Here is an 18,154-nt window from a genome sequence, read left to right as displayed (position 1 = left end):
TCGAGAAGAAGCTATCATTTAACAGCTCAAGCTAAAGGTTAGCAGCTAACGTTAGCATCTTTTCACCGTAACCGTTTATATTTAGGTTGTTTATTCATGAGAAATACACACGACTGAAACAGATGATTTCATGTGTGTTCAGTTCAAAGACCTGTCGATGTCAGGCTCATCTTCTTTAGTGACCATCCATGCTCACTACTTTTCGAGATGCATTGTGGGAAATTTCTAGTGGACTACTTTTTTTCTCTCTGGACATTCGGACACCCCTACAAAATGGTGTGACCACTATATAGTGCACTATATAGGACGAGGCAATACTCACCCCCCGTGTCGTCAGCATGACACCTTTACTTTTCAAATGTTTCGTAGGTTTCATCAGGTTCATCAGCAGAGAAAACCTTCCAAACAGCTGATCCTGGAGCGTCGTAGAGGCCGCGTGATGGACAGTAACGGCTCCGTGCTGACCGCTCACAGCCCCGAGTCACTACAAGGTCAAATACTCACAAATATCAACTTTTTTTACACATAAAAAGTTGCATAATTTGAATTAATAATGAGTACGCTTTCTGTAAGTTCTTCTCACTCTGCCGTCGGAAGGGAAAGATACTGAGGCAGGAAACTATCACAAAACCAATGAGAAAAATGATGTATAAAGGCAAATGTTCTGATGATATAATACTGAGTACAAAAATATGTTGTTTACTGAACGATAAATCGACATAGTCATTATGGCCTAACCTCACCTCTCTGGCCCTGAGGAAGGACACAAAAGGTCCAGGACAGATTAGGTGGGTCTTATTTTTCTCGTATTTTCTGTCCTGGATGACTGAGAGATCTGTGTTTGTTAAATCTGCGTTGTGGGATGACGTGTCTGAGATGAGCTCAGGTGTCACTCACAAACTGACAGAAGTTTTGTTCTCAGAGCTTTGCTTTGGGCCTGGCCTTGTTTTTAATTGGCTTTTTGTAGCAAGATTCTGACACAATCCCAAAATAACAGGACTTCATTATCCAGTATAAATAGCAGCGAAATCTGACCGGCCGCGTTTAAAGTCTCTCCATTCATTTTCTCATCCGTGTTCGGGAGATTTAGGTCATCGAAAGACGGCTGAGTACTGTTACATTTTCAGTACCGGTACTTTAACGATACTTGGTTTACGATGCCGATGCCTTTTTAAACCTAACACTGCATTTGTCGTTGAGAACCAGAAAACAGGACAATAATGTTTGGAAGATTCTGCACATTTACAATATCAGGTTCATCTCCAATGTCAAGAAATGTGGGGGAAATGGGGCATAATTGGGAGAACTTGTGGCAAAAAAAAAAATCTTATGAGCAAAAATTTGTGAAAAAAACAATTAGGCAAAAATAAGGAAAATAATAGGTTGGAAATTTGGAGAAAATGGAAGAAAGAAAATGGGGAAAAATTAAGTTAAAAATATTTTTTGGAGCTGAAACGACCAAGTCCCTTCCTATTACTTCTATTAACCCCCTCCAGAACCGAGCGCATTTTCTCCAGTTTCCCAAATCTAAAAACTTCTTGAACAAAGTGTCAAAACAGCGGCGAAAACCAGGATGAAAACACAAAACAAAATAGACAAAAAAAATGCAACCAAAAAGCGCCAAAAACACGACCAAGGTCGTTTCACACAGGCCTTGTAGGTCGGCCGAGACGCCCTAGTTCCAACTCCAAAGTTAGTTCAGTCCGTGTTCACACACGCCAGCGCACATACTGTACTAGCCTGATAAACCACACCCACCTTCTTTCTCGCGAAACAAGTGGGTGTGGCCATACACGGTAAACAAGTGGCTGATTGGCGGCTAAGGCCGAACCATTCACGACCGTTAGGTTACGTCACTGAAGTTCTGTGTAAAGCAGAAGCTCCATGACTTCCTTCTTCACTTCTCAGTCTGTGCCTGAAGAGCAATGAGGCCTCAGCCTTTTTACTGGAAACAAAGAGCTCACTGTATTTAGCGTCATGTTCCTGTCACTCATGTCTGACCTAAAGTCTCACTCTGAAGAAAGTCAGTTCACATTTACTCTGAGACGCTTGGAAGGGCGCCCCCTTGTGTCCAAGTGCGTCCAACTGCCCAGACCAAAACTGGTGAAGAGGTTGAAAAATAAATTGTGTGAAAGTAAAAATACAAATGCAACCACTTAACTCAATTGTATTGCTTTTATTCGAGGAAACACACAATTACAGTGTGGTTAAGGCGGGGGGTAAGAGGTTAACAGTCTCTGGACCAACAGCATAGAAACTTTTTTTTTTTCCAGGTACCAGTAGCTCCACCATGATTTCTCTCTCCTCCGCCACAGTGAAGCGTCTGGCGGCGCCGTGACCTCATACACCAGTTTAAAAATACCCTGAACGTCCCCAAAAGCGGGCGTGTCCCCGGAGAGCAGACGCTCAGCTTGTCTAAAGGTTGTTGATTGTTCACGCCCCGGATTATCAGCCTGGTGTTAAATGTTGTGGGGCCTGGGGAGGGCGCGGGGGGAGAGCGAGGTGATGAAGTGTCACACGTAGAAGGTCACTCAGAGCGCCGTAATCGGCCCGTGGACCGTGCCCCCCCCCCCACATGGACGGGCCTCGTGTGGCGCAGCTGAGGCCAATTAGCGCCGCAATAACACGCTCCGAGGCTCCGGCGAGGGCACTCCGGACGCTCGGCCCGATTAAAGGCATCACACTGCTTCATTAGGAGGAGAGAGCACGGTCAGCGCTCAGGCACAGACGCACAAACGCACAAACGCACAGACGCACAAACGCACAAACGCACAGACGCACAAACGGTCAAACGCACAGACGCACAAACGCACAAACGGTCAAACGCACAAACGCACAGACGCAGAGGTCAGTGGATCTTTGTGTTCGGGGCAGTGGTGACTTTGGGAAACACTTCACCCTCCGCATTAATGTAGGACTTAGACGAGAGACGCAAGGTTTATCAATATCAAACTGCCATGGAACTGCAACTTAGCGAAAGGAGTGAAACAGCGCCCCCATTTTGACGCTGGTGGCCAATATGTACTGCATCCATATGTACCATTGAATGGGAGAGAGTTGGTATTAACCAGATGCGGCACAGAAGTAGGTCACCCTCTGGCGGGCCAACATAAGTGTTCCGGCGGGCCAAATGTAGCCCTCGGGCCCCACTTTGGCAACCCTGCTCTAGGGGCTGAGGGTTTTATTTCTTCTGTCTCCAGGCCCTGGACTCGGACTGGCCCAAATTAGCATAAATGCAACACTTCCACAAAGACATAGTTTGACCGAGCGCATTTTCTCCAGTTTCTCCAAAAGTGATTGTGACTGTCATGTTGTCGCTGCATTTTTGTCATGTTTTTTTTTTTTGCTTCTCCAGCACATTTTTGTTCAGTTTTCATCCTCGCTTTTCTCGATATTTTGATGCTTTTCTTTGAAGCTTTTAGCTTTGGGTAAAGCTCGGTAAAGGCTTAATGTGAGTGATTTGTGGAGCCTCTGATCTCAGGTTCAACAATAAGCTAGTGCGTTTAGTGTTTAGACGCTTGTGATTCCATCCTAGACTTATTTTGTCACGTGGCAGGGAGTACCTCTGGGGGAGAGGTACTCCCTGAATGCCAGGCAAACTCCTCCAGAAGAGGGCGCTGTCCACAAGAAACCAGGTATTTTTGAAAGTTGATTCATGTGTTTTGTTCGATTGTGGGGCAGTTTGAGTAATATGTTTGACACTCATCAGTTTAGCAGTTTATGCATTTAAATATAAAACAAACAAAAGCTACAGGCCAGAGTAGCGCCTCATTTGTTTGTGCATTTTCATCCTCGTTTTCGCCGTATTTTTGTTGCCGTTTTGTATGAATATCCCTGTCGTCTGCCTCCCGGGTGTGCGATGCATTTAAATGTATCAAACATAAAAATCCCAAATCGAATCGCAATATTTGTCCGAACAAAATCACAAATAGGTTTCTTTTGTAAAAAATCGTGCCGCCCGAGTTTGGAAAACTTTGCTGTGGGAAAAAGTGTTGCATGTTAAAGTCATGTTAAATGACTTATCGTAAATCCACGGGATTTTCCTCTGTCCATTTTTACACTGTTACATCATTTCTCTTCTACCTTCTGGACCTTTTGGACTGCCAGGTCATCATATTAAAGAGACTAGATGCAAGTTGGTTATTTTATACTCACTACTGCCACCTCAGGTCTTACACGTAACTGCAGCTTCTATATTAAGCTTGTGCATGACCAAACTTCAGACCCGAAGTAACACCTTTCTGAGCTCATTCTACACATGCAGTGTTCATTTTGACAACATGTTTTAATTTAGTTTTAGTCTTAGTCTTTTGACTAAAATGTAATTTCATTTTAGTTGAGATTTAGTCGAAAAAATCTTTTCAATTTTAGTCTAGTTTTAGTCGAGTAAAATTGCATGTCAATTTAGTCGACTAAATTTAAGACTAATTGAGTGGACTTTGCATTGATAATATTCATTGTAATCATATTTAATGTTGTTCCTCTGCTTCATGGAGCTGCTCCACATGAACAAAGCTCAGAGCTGATCCTTTGGCAGTGATTGTAAATGATCTGAGGCTTTTTCAGACGGTCAATAGAAGTTTGGATGATTTTAGTCTCTCCTTTTCATTTTTATTTTGTCTTATTTTAGTCGACTAAAATATCTGGACATTTTAGTCACAGTTTTAGTCTCATGAAAAACGTTTAATTTAGTTTTAGTCCAATTTTAGTCATCAAAAATATCACTTTGACTAAAATTAAGACTAAATATTTTAGTCGACGAAATTAACACTGCACATGAGAACATGGAGGAACCTGTTGGGGGAGGAAAATACTTAGTTTTAACATTTTTAAACTCCGTATAGTCCCTTTAAGCCTTGATGAAGACCTGGCTTGGCCGTCTAAATAAAGGCCTTTGCAGGACTTCAACATTTGTTTTGTACAGAGCCCTGGAAGTGACGTCAGACAAAAAAAATTGGGGGTGAAGAAATTTAAAAATGTATAAAAACACCACAAATTATCTCGGGGGAAAAAAAGAAAACGAAATATAGAAGAAATATTAAAAACTCATATATATGATTTTTTTACTGAACGTTCACACACAAGTAACAGACAACTGTGAAGTGAAAGCAAAATGATACATGATTCTGTTATTTTTCAAAAAATAGAAAAGTGAAAAGTGGGGCTTGCATAAGTATCATACAGCATTTTCTGAGTGCATTAAATTGCCTTTAGAACATTCCTAGTGACTCCAGAATGTTCACACCTTGGCCTAACGGTTAAATAGAGGCCACCTGTGTGTAATCTACTCTCAGTATAATTACAGCTGTTCTTTTAGGCCCTCAGAGCTGTGGTCACTAAACAACATCATGAAGGTCAAGGAGCACCAGAGAGGTCAGGGATAAAGCTGTGGAGAAGTTTAAAGCAGCATTAAGTTATACAAAGATTTCCCAAGATTTAAACATCTCACGGGAATCTCAGACAAAAATTGAACTTTTTGGCCCAAATGCAAAACGTTACGTATGGAGCAAACCTAACACTGCTCATCGTCCTGAGTGCACCATCCCCACTGTCAAATATACGGGGGGGGGAGCATCATGCTGTGGGGCTGCTTTTCCTCAGCGGGGACTGGGGAGATTGTAAGAATAGTTGGGAACATGGATGGAGCCAAATATGGGGAAATTTTAGAGGAAAACCTGCTGAGTCAGCAAGAGAACTGAGGCTGGGGCGGAGATTCACCTTCAGCAGGACAATGACCCTAAACACAAAGATAAATCTACAATGGAATGGTTCAATAAAAACATATTAATGTGTTAGAATGGCCCAGTCAAAGTCCTGACCTAAATCCTATTGAAAATCTGTGGAAAGACCTGAGAACTGCTGTTCACAAACGCTCTCCTTCTAATGTGACAGAGCTTGAGTTGTTTTGTAAAGAGGAATGAGCTAAAATGTCAGTCTCTACATGTGCAAATCTTGTAGAGTCAGTCCCCAAAAGACTTGTGCTGTTATTGCAGCAAAAGGGGGTTCACAAAGTACCCACCAAATGTTTTTTGTCTGACGTCACTTCCAGGGCTCCGTAGTTTGGAGATCCTGGGGTTGAATCCTTTTCCCAGGAGCACCTTTACAAACCTTTGGAATACTTTTATACCCCAAGAGCATCAGTCACATTTATTGCTGTTTCTAATTCATTATTTTCTTGACATATTAGCTCCAAAGATTTACTCAGAGGAGATTTTCGATTTAGTTTAGTTTTTAAAGTTGGATAAAATTAATCTGTAAATATTCAATGTTTTTGTGTTTTGGGTTCAAAGCTGAATAAACCAGGCAGGAATTAGATCCATGTTAAAGTGTCATTATGTAACTTTTTATGCGGAAAACAAAGTTGATATTTCTTTGTACGTGACCTCTCAGTGACCTCTCAGTGACCTGTACGTGACCTCTCAATGACCTATGGACGTGTGCGGGGTTCGTTTTAGAAAGGTCAAACACAAACTAATATCTTTTCTTTTCTCATAAAAAGTTACACAATGAACCTCTACAAAAACACGTCCACATGCAGCTGAGCCGGAGCCTGTGAAGTGCAGAGTCTCAAGTTCCGCTTTACCCTAATTTAAAAGCAGACCTCGTATCCGTGGTAACTTGGGAGGCACCGATACGAGTACTTTGATTTAAGTACTTGCCGATACCGATACGAGTATAAGGCATTTTCTTCAACAGACTTTTTGAAGTGACGGTTTATAGACTGACTTTCTCACACAGATCGGTTTGTCATTAGTTAATTTACTCATTTACATTTCCTTGAGTAAAGTTAAAGTTAAGTTATATCAGAATTGAACAGATGCCATTTTATTATTTTGATTTTTATGTCTCTGTCCATCACAGACAGAGCAGCTCACGTCCTAAAGCTCCTCAGTGCTTGTGCTTTATTCATTTATGTATTTGTATTTAACAATAGTACTGAGATGTTACTTATTACTGCAGATAAATGGTCTCTTTTCTCCTTTACTTCAGCTCCGTGTGGATTTTCTCCTGTGTTTATCGAAACTTATCCAGTAGCTTCAGTATTTTGATCTTAGCTCTTCATTTTGGATTTCTGAGGACTTTTTAGTCGCTGGGTTAGTTTTTCAGATGAATGAGCTCCTGGACATAAAACGCACGTTAGCGGCTAGTTAGCATCATTAGCAACATTAGCCTGTATGTTGTAAACACTGCAGACATGTGGCTCTGGTTAAATCCAGCTCAGACTCTGGTTTAGGGAGTGTCATCTGTAATAAAGTCAGCTCTATGTGGAATATTGGATTTACACTAAACTATTCTCCAGTTTGTTGTTATTTTCTCTCCTCCTGTAGGAGCGCCAGACACACGTACAGTGGTATTGGCTTCTGGTATCGGGACCTCATCAACCCCTTAACTCCCACCTGAACCGAGCACATTTTCTCCAGTTTGGCTTTACCCCAATCCAAAAGCTTCTGGAAAAATGCTGTGAAGATAGCAACAAAACTGAGACGAAAACAATGATGGAAATGTGACAAAAAAGTGAGAAAACATTGACAAAAAAGTGACGAAAAATTGATGAAAAAGTGGCAAAATGTCCCCAAAATGTCACAAGAAATGGACAAAAAATTGACGAAAAAATGGCAAAAAATTGACGAAAAAAATGACAAAAAGTGATAAAAATTTGACACAAAAATTACAAAAATGTGACCAAAAAATGACCAAAATGTAACAAAAAAATGATAAAAACTTGACAAAAAATGACAAAAAATTCCCCAAAAAATGACAAAAAATGTGATAAAAAATTGACGAAAAAATGAGTTGAAAAATGATGAAAAAATCTGATGACGTGAGGAAAAAGATCCTCTCGGTTCAGGCGGGAGTTAAGAGGTTAATGAGTACAAGCCTGTGGTATTGGCCCGATACCCGATACCCGGTACTGGTATCGGTGCATCCCTATTTTTTTTTCCTCTGACGTTATAAAACAGATCAGTGATGTTGGACTCCCGGCTCGTTTCAATCAGAGACTGACGAGCGGCGACGGCGGATTGATGATAAAAAACTGCTCATTGATGTTCCCAGAATCAGAAGGACTGATCCTCCTTTCATTTCTGCTAAATCATCATCTTTAATCATTCTTAAATGCCATTTAAAGCCCAGACACAAACGAGCTGTTGGATCTGCTTCGGATCATCAATGTTGTATTTTGGACAAATTAGTGAAAGACAGAAATGAACTGGAAAAAATGTTTCTTTTCATTGACACACAAAGTTAAACTGTGGATTAAACCGAGTAAAGCTCTACTTCAGACTAATCCGGTGTCATTAACAAAGGCGTTTATTTGTTTTCCGTCCGTCCCGGAGAGCGCGGTGTTTGTGCAGCAGCAGCAGACTCACAGACTGACACTTCTTCTCATTAACTGTATTTTCTCACAGTTACACCACGTTACGTCAGTCTGAAGGTGGAGGAGGCGGTGGCCCTGAGGTCAAATGCTTCGGAGTTTAGTTTTCACTGATTAACTTTAACACATGGGGGAAATACTTATGCCCTGTTGGATTAGAAGGAAAAACAGATTTACCTCAGGATGGGCCTCAGTAAATCACAACATTCTTATCATGACTTACAACATTCACATCAGTGGTTTGGTTTGTTTTACTATAGCAGTGTGTCGTACCTTTTCAACAATTCTCTTTATTCGGGATTGTATCCGGCTCGAAGGACCAATATTGGGGATTGTAGGACTGTATAATGATTAGGCCACACCGCGGGTCTGAGTTCTTCACTGTCATCACTGCCAAAAAAAAATCCTTTAAGTAAACGAAATTTAACCAGAAAAGGAACTAATAATAAACCAGAACAAGTATCTTCACGAAAAAACTAACCAAAGTCTCAAAAAGACGAGCCACAGGTGAAAATAAAATGAAAAACCAGTTGTACAAACACTTCCGGTTCGAGCGCAAAGCCCGTTCATTTTAAACGGAGGGAAAATATTCCATCCATCCATCTTCCTCCACTTGTCCGTTGCCGGGTCGTGGGGGCAGCCGTTGGAGCTGCCCAAATCACATCGCACCAGCCCCTTATGGCGCCCCCCGCAGGCGGTGGGTCCACAGAAGGACGGCCTCAGATTCTCACATTCGCCTGTTGGTCTCTCATAAGGGGCTTCTGAACCGCTCTTTGTCTGACCCGTCACCTATAGGACCTGTTTGCCCTGGGAGACCCTACCAGGGGGACGAAGCCCCGACAACAGAGCTCCAGGACCATTCGGGTGCTCAAACCCTCCACCACGTTAAGGTGGCGTTTCCAGGAGGGGGGGGGGGGGATATTCTCTGATCAAATCTGATGACGATCTGTCGATTGATTTGTGTAAAGTGGCCGATGTTCATTCTCTGCGCGGCCGAAAAACGGCTTTGTTTTCATGTAGTAACTGATTTTATCTGGGCTTCTCCAGTCCCATGTTAACTGATAGGAGAAAGGGGAAAATAAGACCTGCATCTTATTTTCCATAAAAAATAATATTTTTTGCCTTTAGCTGCACATTCGCTCGGCTTTGGGCTGAAATGTAAACATGGCTCTGTAAACCGGAGAAAAACGGCTAAACTATGAAGAGGCTGATCGTTGGACGAACCAAAGCACAGGGACACTCGTGCATCGTGTTTTCAGAGTTTTTCAGGGATTATCACATGAGGGAGCAGGACTCTTCAGGTCCGCGGCAGGTGGACGTGTTTCCTTCTTCATCAGGTCAGGAACTTCAGTTTTGGATGTGTTTACAAAGCGGGTGATGAAGCTGATGTGAGTTTGGGGAAACTGCACCGGGCGACACGCGGGTTAAACCTCACTGTCTGGACTCTAACTTAGCCAAATAATATCATCAACTATTCATTTGACAGGTAAATGTTTGCTTCCTTTCTCCTTTCACTCAATTTGATCTGCATTTGTGGGAAATGTGAAGATACGAGCGCAGAGGTGTTTGTTTGCGATGGGAGGAGTTAAAGGGATATTTCAGGATTTTTGACATAGGGCCTCATTTCCTGGTTATCCAGAGTGTTGCTGATTTCTGGAGATATTTTGTTTTGTAATTCATGCAGTTCTTTTATTTGAAGAGTTTTGGGGCACTAGGCTAGTGTGAGGCTAGTGCATGTCTATGGTATCAGCTAGCCTGCATTAAAAACAGTCTGACCCGCTCCACAGAGCACCTGTGGCAAATCACTTATAACACCAGACTAACCATATAAATGTCTGTGTCCATAGAATCATTTGAACCATTTTGCATTTAAAAGAACTTATATTTGAGCAGCATCAGCTTTGTGGCGCCGGAGGGAGTGAAAAACATAGTCCCTCAAAATGTGATCATTCATGTGATGAAGGTCAGTTATATTTCAACCTGAAAAGACTCACAGAAACGGAATGACGGTATGAGTGTTTTATGAACGAACATGAATCATTATTGGGGCTCAGACTGAACGAACGATATGGAATGCATGGCTTTGCCGAATGATGGCCATGATCTTCCCCGGAGCCTGGACCCCGGTGGTGGTGGAAGAGACCTTTGGTTGGCCACTTGATGAGCGGAGTCTAGGAGGAGCCCGGCGGAGAAAGGGGCGGAGGAGGGTCGTAGCACGGCTGGCAGACGGCTGAGTGATTGACCAGGGAGCTTAAAAAGGGGATCCTGATTGGAGTGCGCTGCCGGTGATGAGGTGATGAATGAATGCAGCTGGTAGGTCTTCCAGGTTGAATTTGCGCATAAGCTTCATTCCAAAAAATATTCTAACGACAGACATTTATATGGTTAGTCTGGTGTTATAAGTGATTTGCCTCACGTGCTCTGTGGAGCGGGTCACACTGTTTTTAATGCAGGCTAGCTGATACCATAGGAATGCACTAGCCTAGCGCCACGAAACTCTTCAAATATAAGAACTGCATGAATTACAAAAAAAAATATCTCCAGCAACAACTAGGATAACTAGGAAATGAGGCCCTATGTCAAAAATCCTGAAACATCCCTTTAAGAGGCTGAAGCTGAATAAATAATCAGACAAACATGAGCGTCAACTCATAAGAGCCTAATTCACAGTTTTTCATAAAGCGAAAGGTCTGGCAGGAGAACAGCGGCTCAGGCGAATACATTTCAATCAAGCGAGCGTTCACCTGCGTTAATAAGAAAAAATCCTTTCAATCCAACAAAAGTTTTGAGATCCACTGACCATGACATGCAACTAAAACCTAATTATGAAACATTTAATTACATTTTTGAAAGCCACTAATGAAACTCTGTGCACTCATCATTTCTAAAGCAAAGGAATAAAGGTCGGAAGTGTTTACAGATATTAATTGATTTCACGAGACTGTTCATGAACAATTAAAAAAGTGGGAAAAAAAGGACGAGTTCAGAGGCGGTTCCAGAGAAGAGCACAACTTTATTGTCGTTTTACAAAACAGCCACCTCGGAAAAAACGATCCAAAAGAAAAGATCTAACATTTAGATTCATAAAAACACTTGAAAGACGTCTGCAGAGGTGAAAACTGAACGCTGGATCCATCAAGAGTTTTACAATTTGCGGTTTCAAAGCACTTAACGTTACGGTCATGGCTATTTCATTCGGAAAGTTGCATATTTATCTGGAGTTTTGCATCAGAGCCGCTTCTTCGATCGTTCTGTGACGAAAACTTCAACGAACGGCGTTAAAATGTGTCTGTGGGAAACTTTTAAACACTATGGACGATTTTAATGTGAGCGATCGTACAGTTAAATAGACGTTTATCATTGAAACTAAGTGTTAATGGGACCTAATGCTTTTACTGGAGGTGGAAAAGTCCTCACAGAAATGTATTATAATGTAAATATGAAAGTTAAAACGTCCTCAGTGGAGCTCTCGGTTCACCTCAGCCATAAATACGTTCAACGAAACAATTATGCAGGAAAAACACCATTTCTTTTCTTTTTCTTTTTAAACAGAAACTCTTCTTAAACGTCCTCCTTTCGGGCCGGTCTCACTGTCCCGGAGACTAGTGTTCGCCCTGACTTAGTCCTGGTTTATTATTATTATTTATCTTGTATTAATCTAATGCTTTGATGGTTTTTAAAAATGAAATGAAAGGCTGGAATATCATTGAAACTTTTATGCTTACGCCAGAGCTGGGTGATTTCCCCCCCAAAAAACTTGTATTACGATTCGATTGTTTCCCCTCTAATTTAAAACAAAATAACTGCGAACTGTAGATATATTTTAAATATGTATATTCTGTTGTATTTAATTAAAGTGAAACATCCAAATTATTTATACTGGATTTGGATTGAGCAACAAAACAACAAAAGGTGGGCTCTGTTTTTCTTAGCACATTTGTACAGCGGGACCTTCTTCATCTGAGCAAAGGGCAGAGAGCTAAAAAATAACAATAATAATAATAAAAAACATAATAATACAAAAATAATAATAATAATCATAAATAATAAATATATAAACAAATCTACATATCGATTTTTGAAAATATTAAATTGATTTGACCTATCAACTCGATTTTTAAATTAAATTAATTGTTTTCCCAGCCTTAGTTTACCCCTAATTCTATTTGAGCGATGATGATGATGATGATGATGATGATGATGATGATGATGATGATGATGATGATGATGATGAAACTGTTGTTTATTTATCTCATTAACATGAAAACATTGGGTCTCCGTCAGGGCTGCCCTTTGTCTCCCGTTCTGTTTGTTACTTTTATGGACAGACCGGAGGGAGTTCCTCATCTCTGTTTGCAGATGATGTTCTTCTCCTGTGGGCTTCATCAAACCAGGACCTTCAGCCGCTCTTTAGGGCCGATCTCACCGGCCTGGAGACCAGTTGGAGACCAGGTGGAGACCAGGTGGAGACTCGAGTTCGCACTGGTCGCGGAGACGCAGTTGTGGCGACGTTGCAAACACTATTTGTCGTCACAGAAACGTCTCACAGGTCGAGGAAAACGAATAGTGTTTGCAACGATGTAGAGATTCACGGGTCAGAAAAAAACCCGACCCGACAAATGAGTCCGTTTGCCTACCCGACCCGACCCCGCACACTTTAAAAAGACGACGCAGGAGTCACGTGACCGCGGGTTTACAGGAGAAATCACTCGATGCTTCGTTTTCCTTCTGCACCGGAGGAACCTTTGAAATCACTTGTGGCTTATGGAGGAGCAGAAACTATCACGTGGCTTTCCTTTCGCCATGTCATGGACAAATCTTTCTGTCAAACTAAACGGAGTTTGGACTAAAGTGGAGCCTTTACCTGATGCTTCGAAGCTGCTCTTTCAGGTCAGTATAGCTGTCCCTGATTTCAGTTTAGCCTGGCTTCCGTCACGGCGGTCTCTCTCCGGTGAGGTCGTCCCTTTTGTTGTCAAGTAAACCTGGACTTAGCTTTAAATTGACTCGTGGTCTTTTGCGTCGTAAACAAAGATTTCAAGCTTTGGTCCAGCTCCGCCTCCGGGAGCTGCCGAACATCGCGGTGAAAATGTGTAAACATTCACATCTGAAGTGGAGGCTCTCTCCTCGCCAACCAACACAAACGTACATGTTCCAATTTAAAAAGCAGAATAAAACTAAGACTTTCCCCCATGTTTTCCATTCAAAACCTTCCAGAAAAGGCTTAGTGCGAAGTGGTTCGTCCTCAGCTCCGTGCAGCTTCGTGCAGTGCGTCTCCGGCTCCAGTGCAAAGACTCCACAGTGAGGAGGAATAACCAGTGTCAAAACTGAAGACGTGTTTTCAGATTAAAAACAGGCTGTTCCTGTACGATAGTGCAGTTAAAACATCGAATAACAAGAAGAAGAGTCACACTTTTTACTATTGAGCAAAACTTTGGAAAACTTCAGGATTTATGAAACATTAAAGCGAGACGCTGAAGGTGAACAGGGGGAAAGATTTAACTGTTGCTGAGGATTAATGACAGGTGTCAGGGTTCAAAGGTCAATAAATCTGGCCGGAATTAGGTATGAAAAAAGTGAAAATGCTTGTGTGAATAAGCCGAATGCCCATCTCGCCTGTGCATGCGCGGGTCAATCAGGCTCCTCATTTCGGCCCAAACAACCTTCTGAACAAACCACTGAACAAACCCCTGAACAAACCCCTGAACAAACCACTCCGCCACTCCGTGTGAGTGAGATCAGGTGGAGCCTGAATACTGAAGTATATTGAGCCATAACCGTGAATTATAAGACTTTCTTGTTAATATTTATGTCATCAATATCTTGAAAGCGAGAGAAAAGTCAGGACGGCGGCTCTGTAGGCAGGAGCGGACCATAGTGGACCATAGTGGACCATAGTGGACCATAGTGGACCATAGTGGACCATAGCGGACCATAGCGGACCATAGTGGACCATAGTGGACCATAGTGGACTATAGTTGACCATAGTGGACCATAGTGGACCATAGTGGACCATAGTGGACCATAGTGGACCATAGCGGACCATAGAGGACCATAGTGGACCATAGCGGACCATAGAGGACCATAGTGGACCATAGTGAACCATAGAGGACCATAGTGGACCATAGAGGACCATAGTGGACCATAGTGGACTATAGTTGACCATAGTGGACCATAGTGGACCATAGTGGACCATACCGGACCATAGTGGAAAAGTTTCAAAACGGTGTTGATGTTAAATACTGTGGGTAAATTTCCGTCTGTCAAATTAGAGATGGATTCGCTCTGTTTTACCATCAGATCACTCCTTAAAAAATACAAATTAAGAAAATTTAGTGGCATAGCCTCTATGTGTATGTGGATCTCTAGTGTATGGTCACAATTAAAACAAAAACATTTTGTTCACTGTCCTCCTACTTATTTAAAAAAAAAGAAAGAAGGATTCTATGTTTTTATTTCTGATTCCAGTTTAAATGTCTTGAATATCCCCGACACGAGGCCACAGTTTCAGACCCTGGACTTTGTCCAACAGCGGCCTTCAAGGGTCAGAAATGTTTTTCTCACAGAGTTATTCCAACTTTGTGAACAAGGACTGGTCGTTACTTTTGAAGCATCTCTACATGAACGGCCGTCCAGTTCTTTAGTTTCTGTCTCTCCGTGCTCAGCCCTGGCGTAAAAATAGACTTTATGCTAATATTGTAACAAACGGCGACAAAAACACTTTAAATCATCAACTTTCCAGAGGTTAAATCGTCCAAATCAGAGCTTTCTTCGTCTCTTTACGCTAACTATCAATATTGTTTGGTAGCCAAAAGACATACCATTACCCATAATGCAACGGGCGACCCGAGATGGGCATTCGGCGGCACGGTAGCGCAGCGGTTAGCGCCTCCGCTTCACAGCTAGAAGGTCCTGGGTTCAATTCCCACCAGGACGGGGCCTTTCTGTGTGGAGTTTGCATGTTCTCCCGTGTCTGTGTAGGTTTCCTCCGGGTACTCCGGTTTCCCCTACCACTAAAAACATGTGCAATAGGTGAATCCTCCAGCCAGGTGATTCTGACCATCAGAAAATGCAGAGGACAAATTTCCCTACGGGGACAATAAAGTATACAAACAAACAAACAAACAAAGCTTCCAAATATGGCCGCCTCTCTGTTCCTCCCCGACAAAAATACGAATCAACTCTATTTTTGTCACATTTTTTAAGTGTTTTTGTTGCTTTTTCATTGTTTTTTTCCATTGCTTTTTTTGGTCACTTTTTTGTTGTGTTTTTGTAGCTTTTCGGGCACGTTTTGTGCCGCTCTTTGTTACTTTTCACCTGCAGCGTCTCGCCTTTGCAAAGCTTTCCTCATCATATTCACATCATCCATAAGCACTGAGATAAAGTCTAAATATAACACGGTTTAAGACATACTGATACAAATGACCAACATGAGGAGGAACGCTTTGGAAATGTGAAGTTTTGACCAAAGTTAAAAGTGTGTCGTTGTAAAAGACACTTAAAGATCATCCGTGTAAATGATGGTAGAGTTAGTGCACGTGTCGACCTAGAGAGAACCCATCCCTGTGACTTCAGACGTCAACCTGGAAAACAGAGGAGGGGGAGGAAGAGGGGGAGGAAGAGGGAGGAGAGAGAAGAGAAGTTATTACCGGGGTTGGTTTCAAAGTCAGCCTCCACTGGCACCTTCTTTATGTTTGTCTTCAATTGGATTCTGTTCTCATTACGGAGGCGCAGACCTGGAGCCAGCGTATTCATGAGGCAGAAGAAAGAGCAGCAGGGAGGTTAAAGACACGGCCCGCGGGACACGTGAGGTCTCCGGGGGGGTTCATCCGGCCCCCGAGGCAGGCCTTAAAGTGTAAATGATGTTTTCTGACCAGTAGGGGGCGTTCACCTGACGGCACAACATCGTAAACATCATTTACAATTTCATAACTCTGAAAACTCTGGACATATCTGCAGGAAACAAAGGTCGTCTCTTCAGCTCATGTGAACTATGGTCTAATCTTTCCTCTATCCATCTATTCATTCATCTCTTATCCATCTATCTCTTATCCATCTATCTCTTATCCATCCATCCATCCATCCATCCATCTCCTATCCATCTATCTCTTATCCATCTATTCATCCATCCATCTATCTCTTATCTATCTATTCATCCATCCATCTATCTCTTATCTATCTATTCATCCATCCATCTATCTCTTATCTATCTATTCATCCATCCATCTATCTCTTATCTATCTATTCATCCATCCATCTATCTCTTATCCATCTATCTCTTATCCATCCATCTATCTCTTATCCATCCATCTATCTCTTATCCATCTATTCATCCATCCATCTATCTATTATCCATCCATCCATCTATCTCTTATCCATCTATCTCCTATCCATCCATCCATCTATCTCTTATCCATCTATCCATCCATCTATCTCTTATCCATCTATCTCTTATCCATCTATCTCCTATCCATCCATCCATCTATCTCTTATCCATCTATCCATCCATCTATCTCTTATCCATCTATCTCTTATCCATCTATCTCCTATCCATCCATCCATCTATCTCTTATCCATCTATCCATCCATCCATCTATCTCTTATCCATCCATCCATCCATCCATCTATCTCTTATCCATCTATTCATCCATCTAGCTAGCTCTTATCCATCCATCTCTCATCCATCTATCTCTTATCCATCTATTCATCCATCCATCTATCTCTTATCCATCCATCCATCCATCCATCTATCTCTTATCCATCCATCCATCCATCCATCTATCTCTTATCCATCTATTCATCCATCCATCTATCTGTTATCCATCTATCTCTTATCCATCTATCTCTTATCCATCTATTCATCCATCCATCTATCTCTTATCCATCTATCTCTTATCCATCTATTCATCCATCCATCTAGCTCTTATCCATCTATATCTATTCATCCATCCATCTATCTCTTATCCATCCATCTATCTCTTATTCATCTATCCATCTATTCATCCATCCATCCATCTCTTATCCATCCATCTATCTCTTATTCATCTATCCATCTATTCATCCATCCATCCATCTCTTATCCATCCATCTCTTATCCATCTATTCATCCATCCATCCATCTCTTATCCATCCATCCATCCATCCATCTATCCATCTCTTATCCATCCATCTTAGCTGCACTGACTCCATTATAAACTATAGTTTATTTACAAAGTTGTGACGTCGCCTGAACGTGACCAGTTAAACAGATTAGAATAATTTGTTTTTCAGAGTTGTTCAAAGTTTCCTCTGTGTTTCCTCTGTTTTCAGCTCGTGCTCCAAACTCGTGGACGTTTTATCCCGAACAGAAACATTTAAACTCGACGTCTGTCCGTCTGCGCGGGATTTAAATTGGATTTCAGAGATCGAATCATTTGTGACAGCGACCGATAACACGGTGAATAATGTGGCTTTTACACAAATCTGTCCCTGTGTTTGTGGCGGAGGCTGGAGGAGAGACGTCTCTATGAAAAACAATGACTTCAAGGAGCTTTTGTTTCTACAGAATCTAACGTCATAATGTTAAAGTGTATATGACAGGTTTTTATTCAGACGGATAACATCTGACATTATTATTTTGGTTTCAGTCAAGCAGCAATTTTAATGTAATTTAAAGAAATGTCAGACAGCAAAGTTATTCTTATTTGAATTTTAAGTGGAAATAGTTAGAGTAAAGTTCCAGCAGTTTGACTCATTTACATTAACATAACATGGTCGGCACGGCAACAGTTTAAAATTGTTTGC

The 18,154-nt window shown here is 41.7% G+C and overlaps 1 protein-coding gene across 2 annotated transcripts in view; it reads right to left on the bottom strand.

The window, feature by feature from the left end:
* Positions 1-15,687: 15,687 nt before the first annotated feature.
* The window catches only part of LOC306967790 (poly(rC)-binding protein 3), an 89,804-nt gene continuing 87,337 nt past the window's right edge, over positions 15,688-18,154 (bottom strand). For both annotated transcript variants that reach the window (XM_079562974.1, XM_079562973.1), the window contains exon 17: positions 15,688-15,954. In XM_079562974.1, the coding sequence (XP_079419100.1) occupies positions 15,918-15,954 (37 nt within the window). In that variant the 3' untranslated portion in view covers positions 15,688-15,917. The remainder of the gene's footprint in view (positions 15,955-18,154) is intronic.

Source organism: Gobius niger (genome assembly GCF_951799975.1).
Source record: "Gobius niger genome assembly, chromosome: 9".
In the NCBI taxonomy this organism is placed as follows: Eukaryota; Metazoa; Chordata; class Actinopteri; order Gobiiformes; family Gobiidae; genus Gobius; species Gobius niger.
The sequence above is the reverse complement of the archived record's forward strand: the minus strand, read 5'-3'. Positions and strand labels throughout refer to the sequence as shown.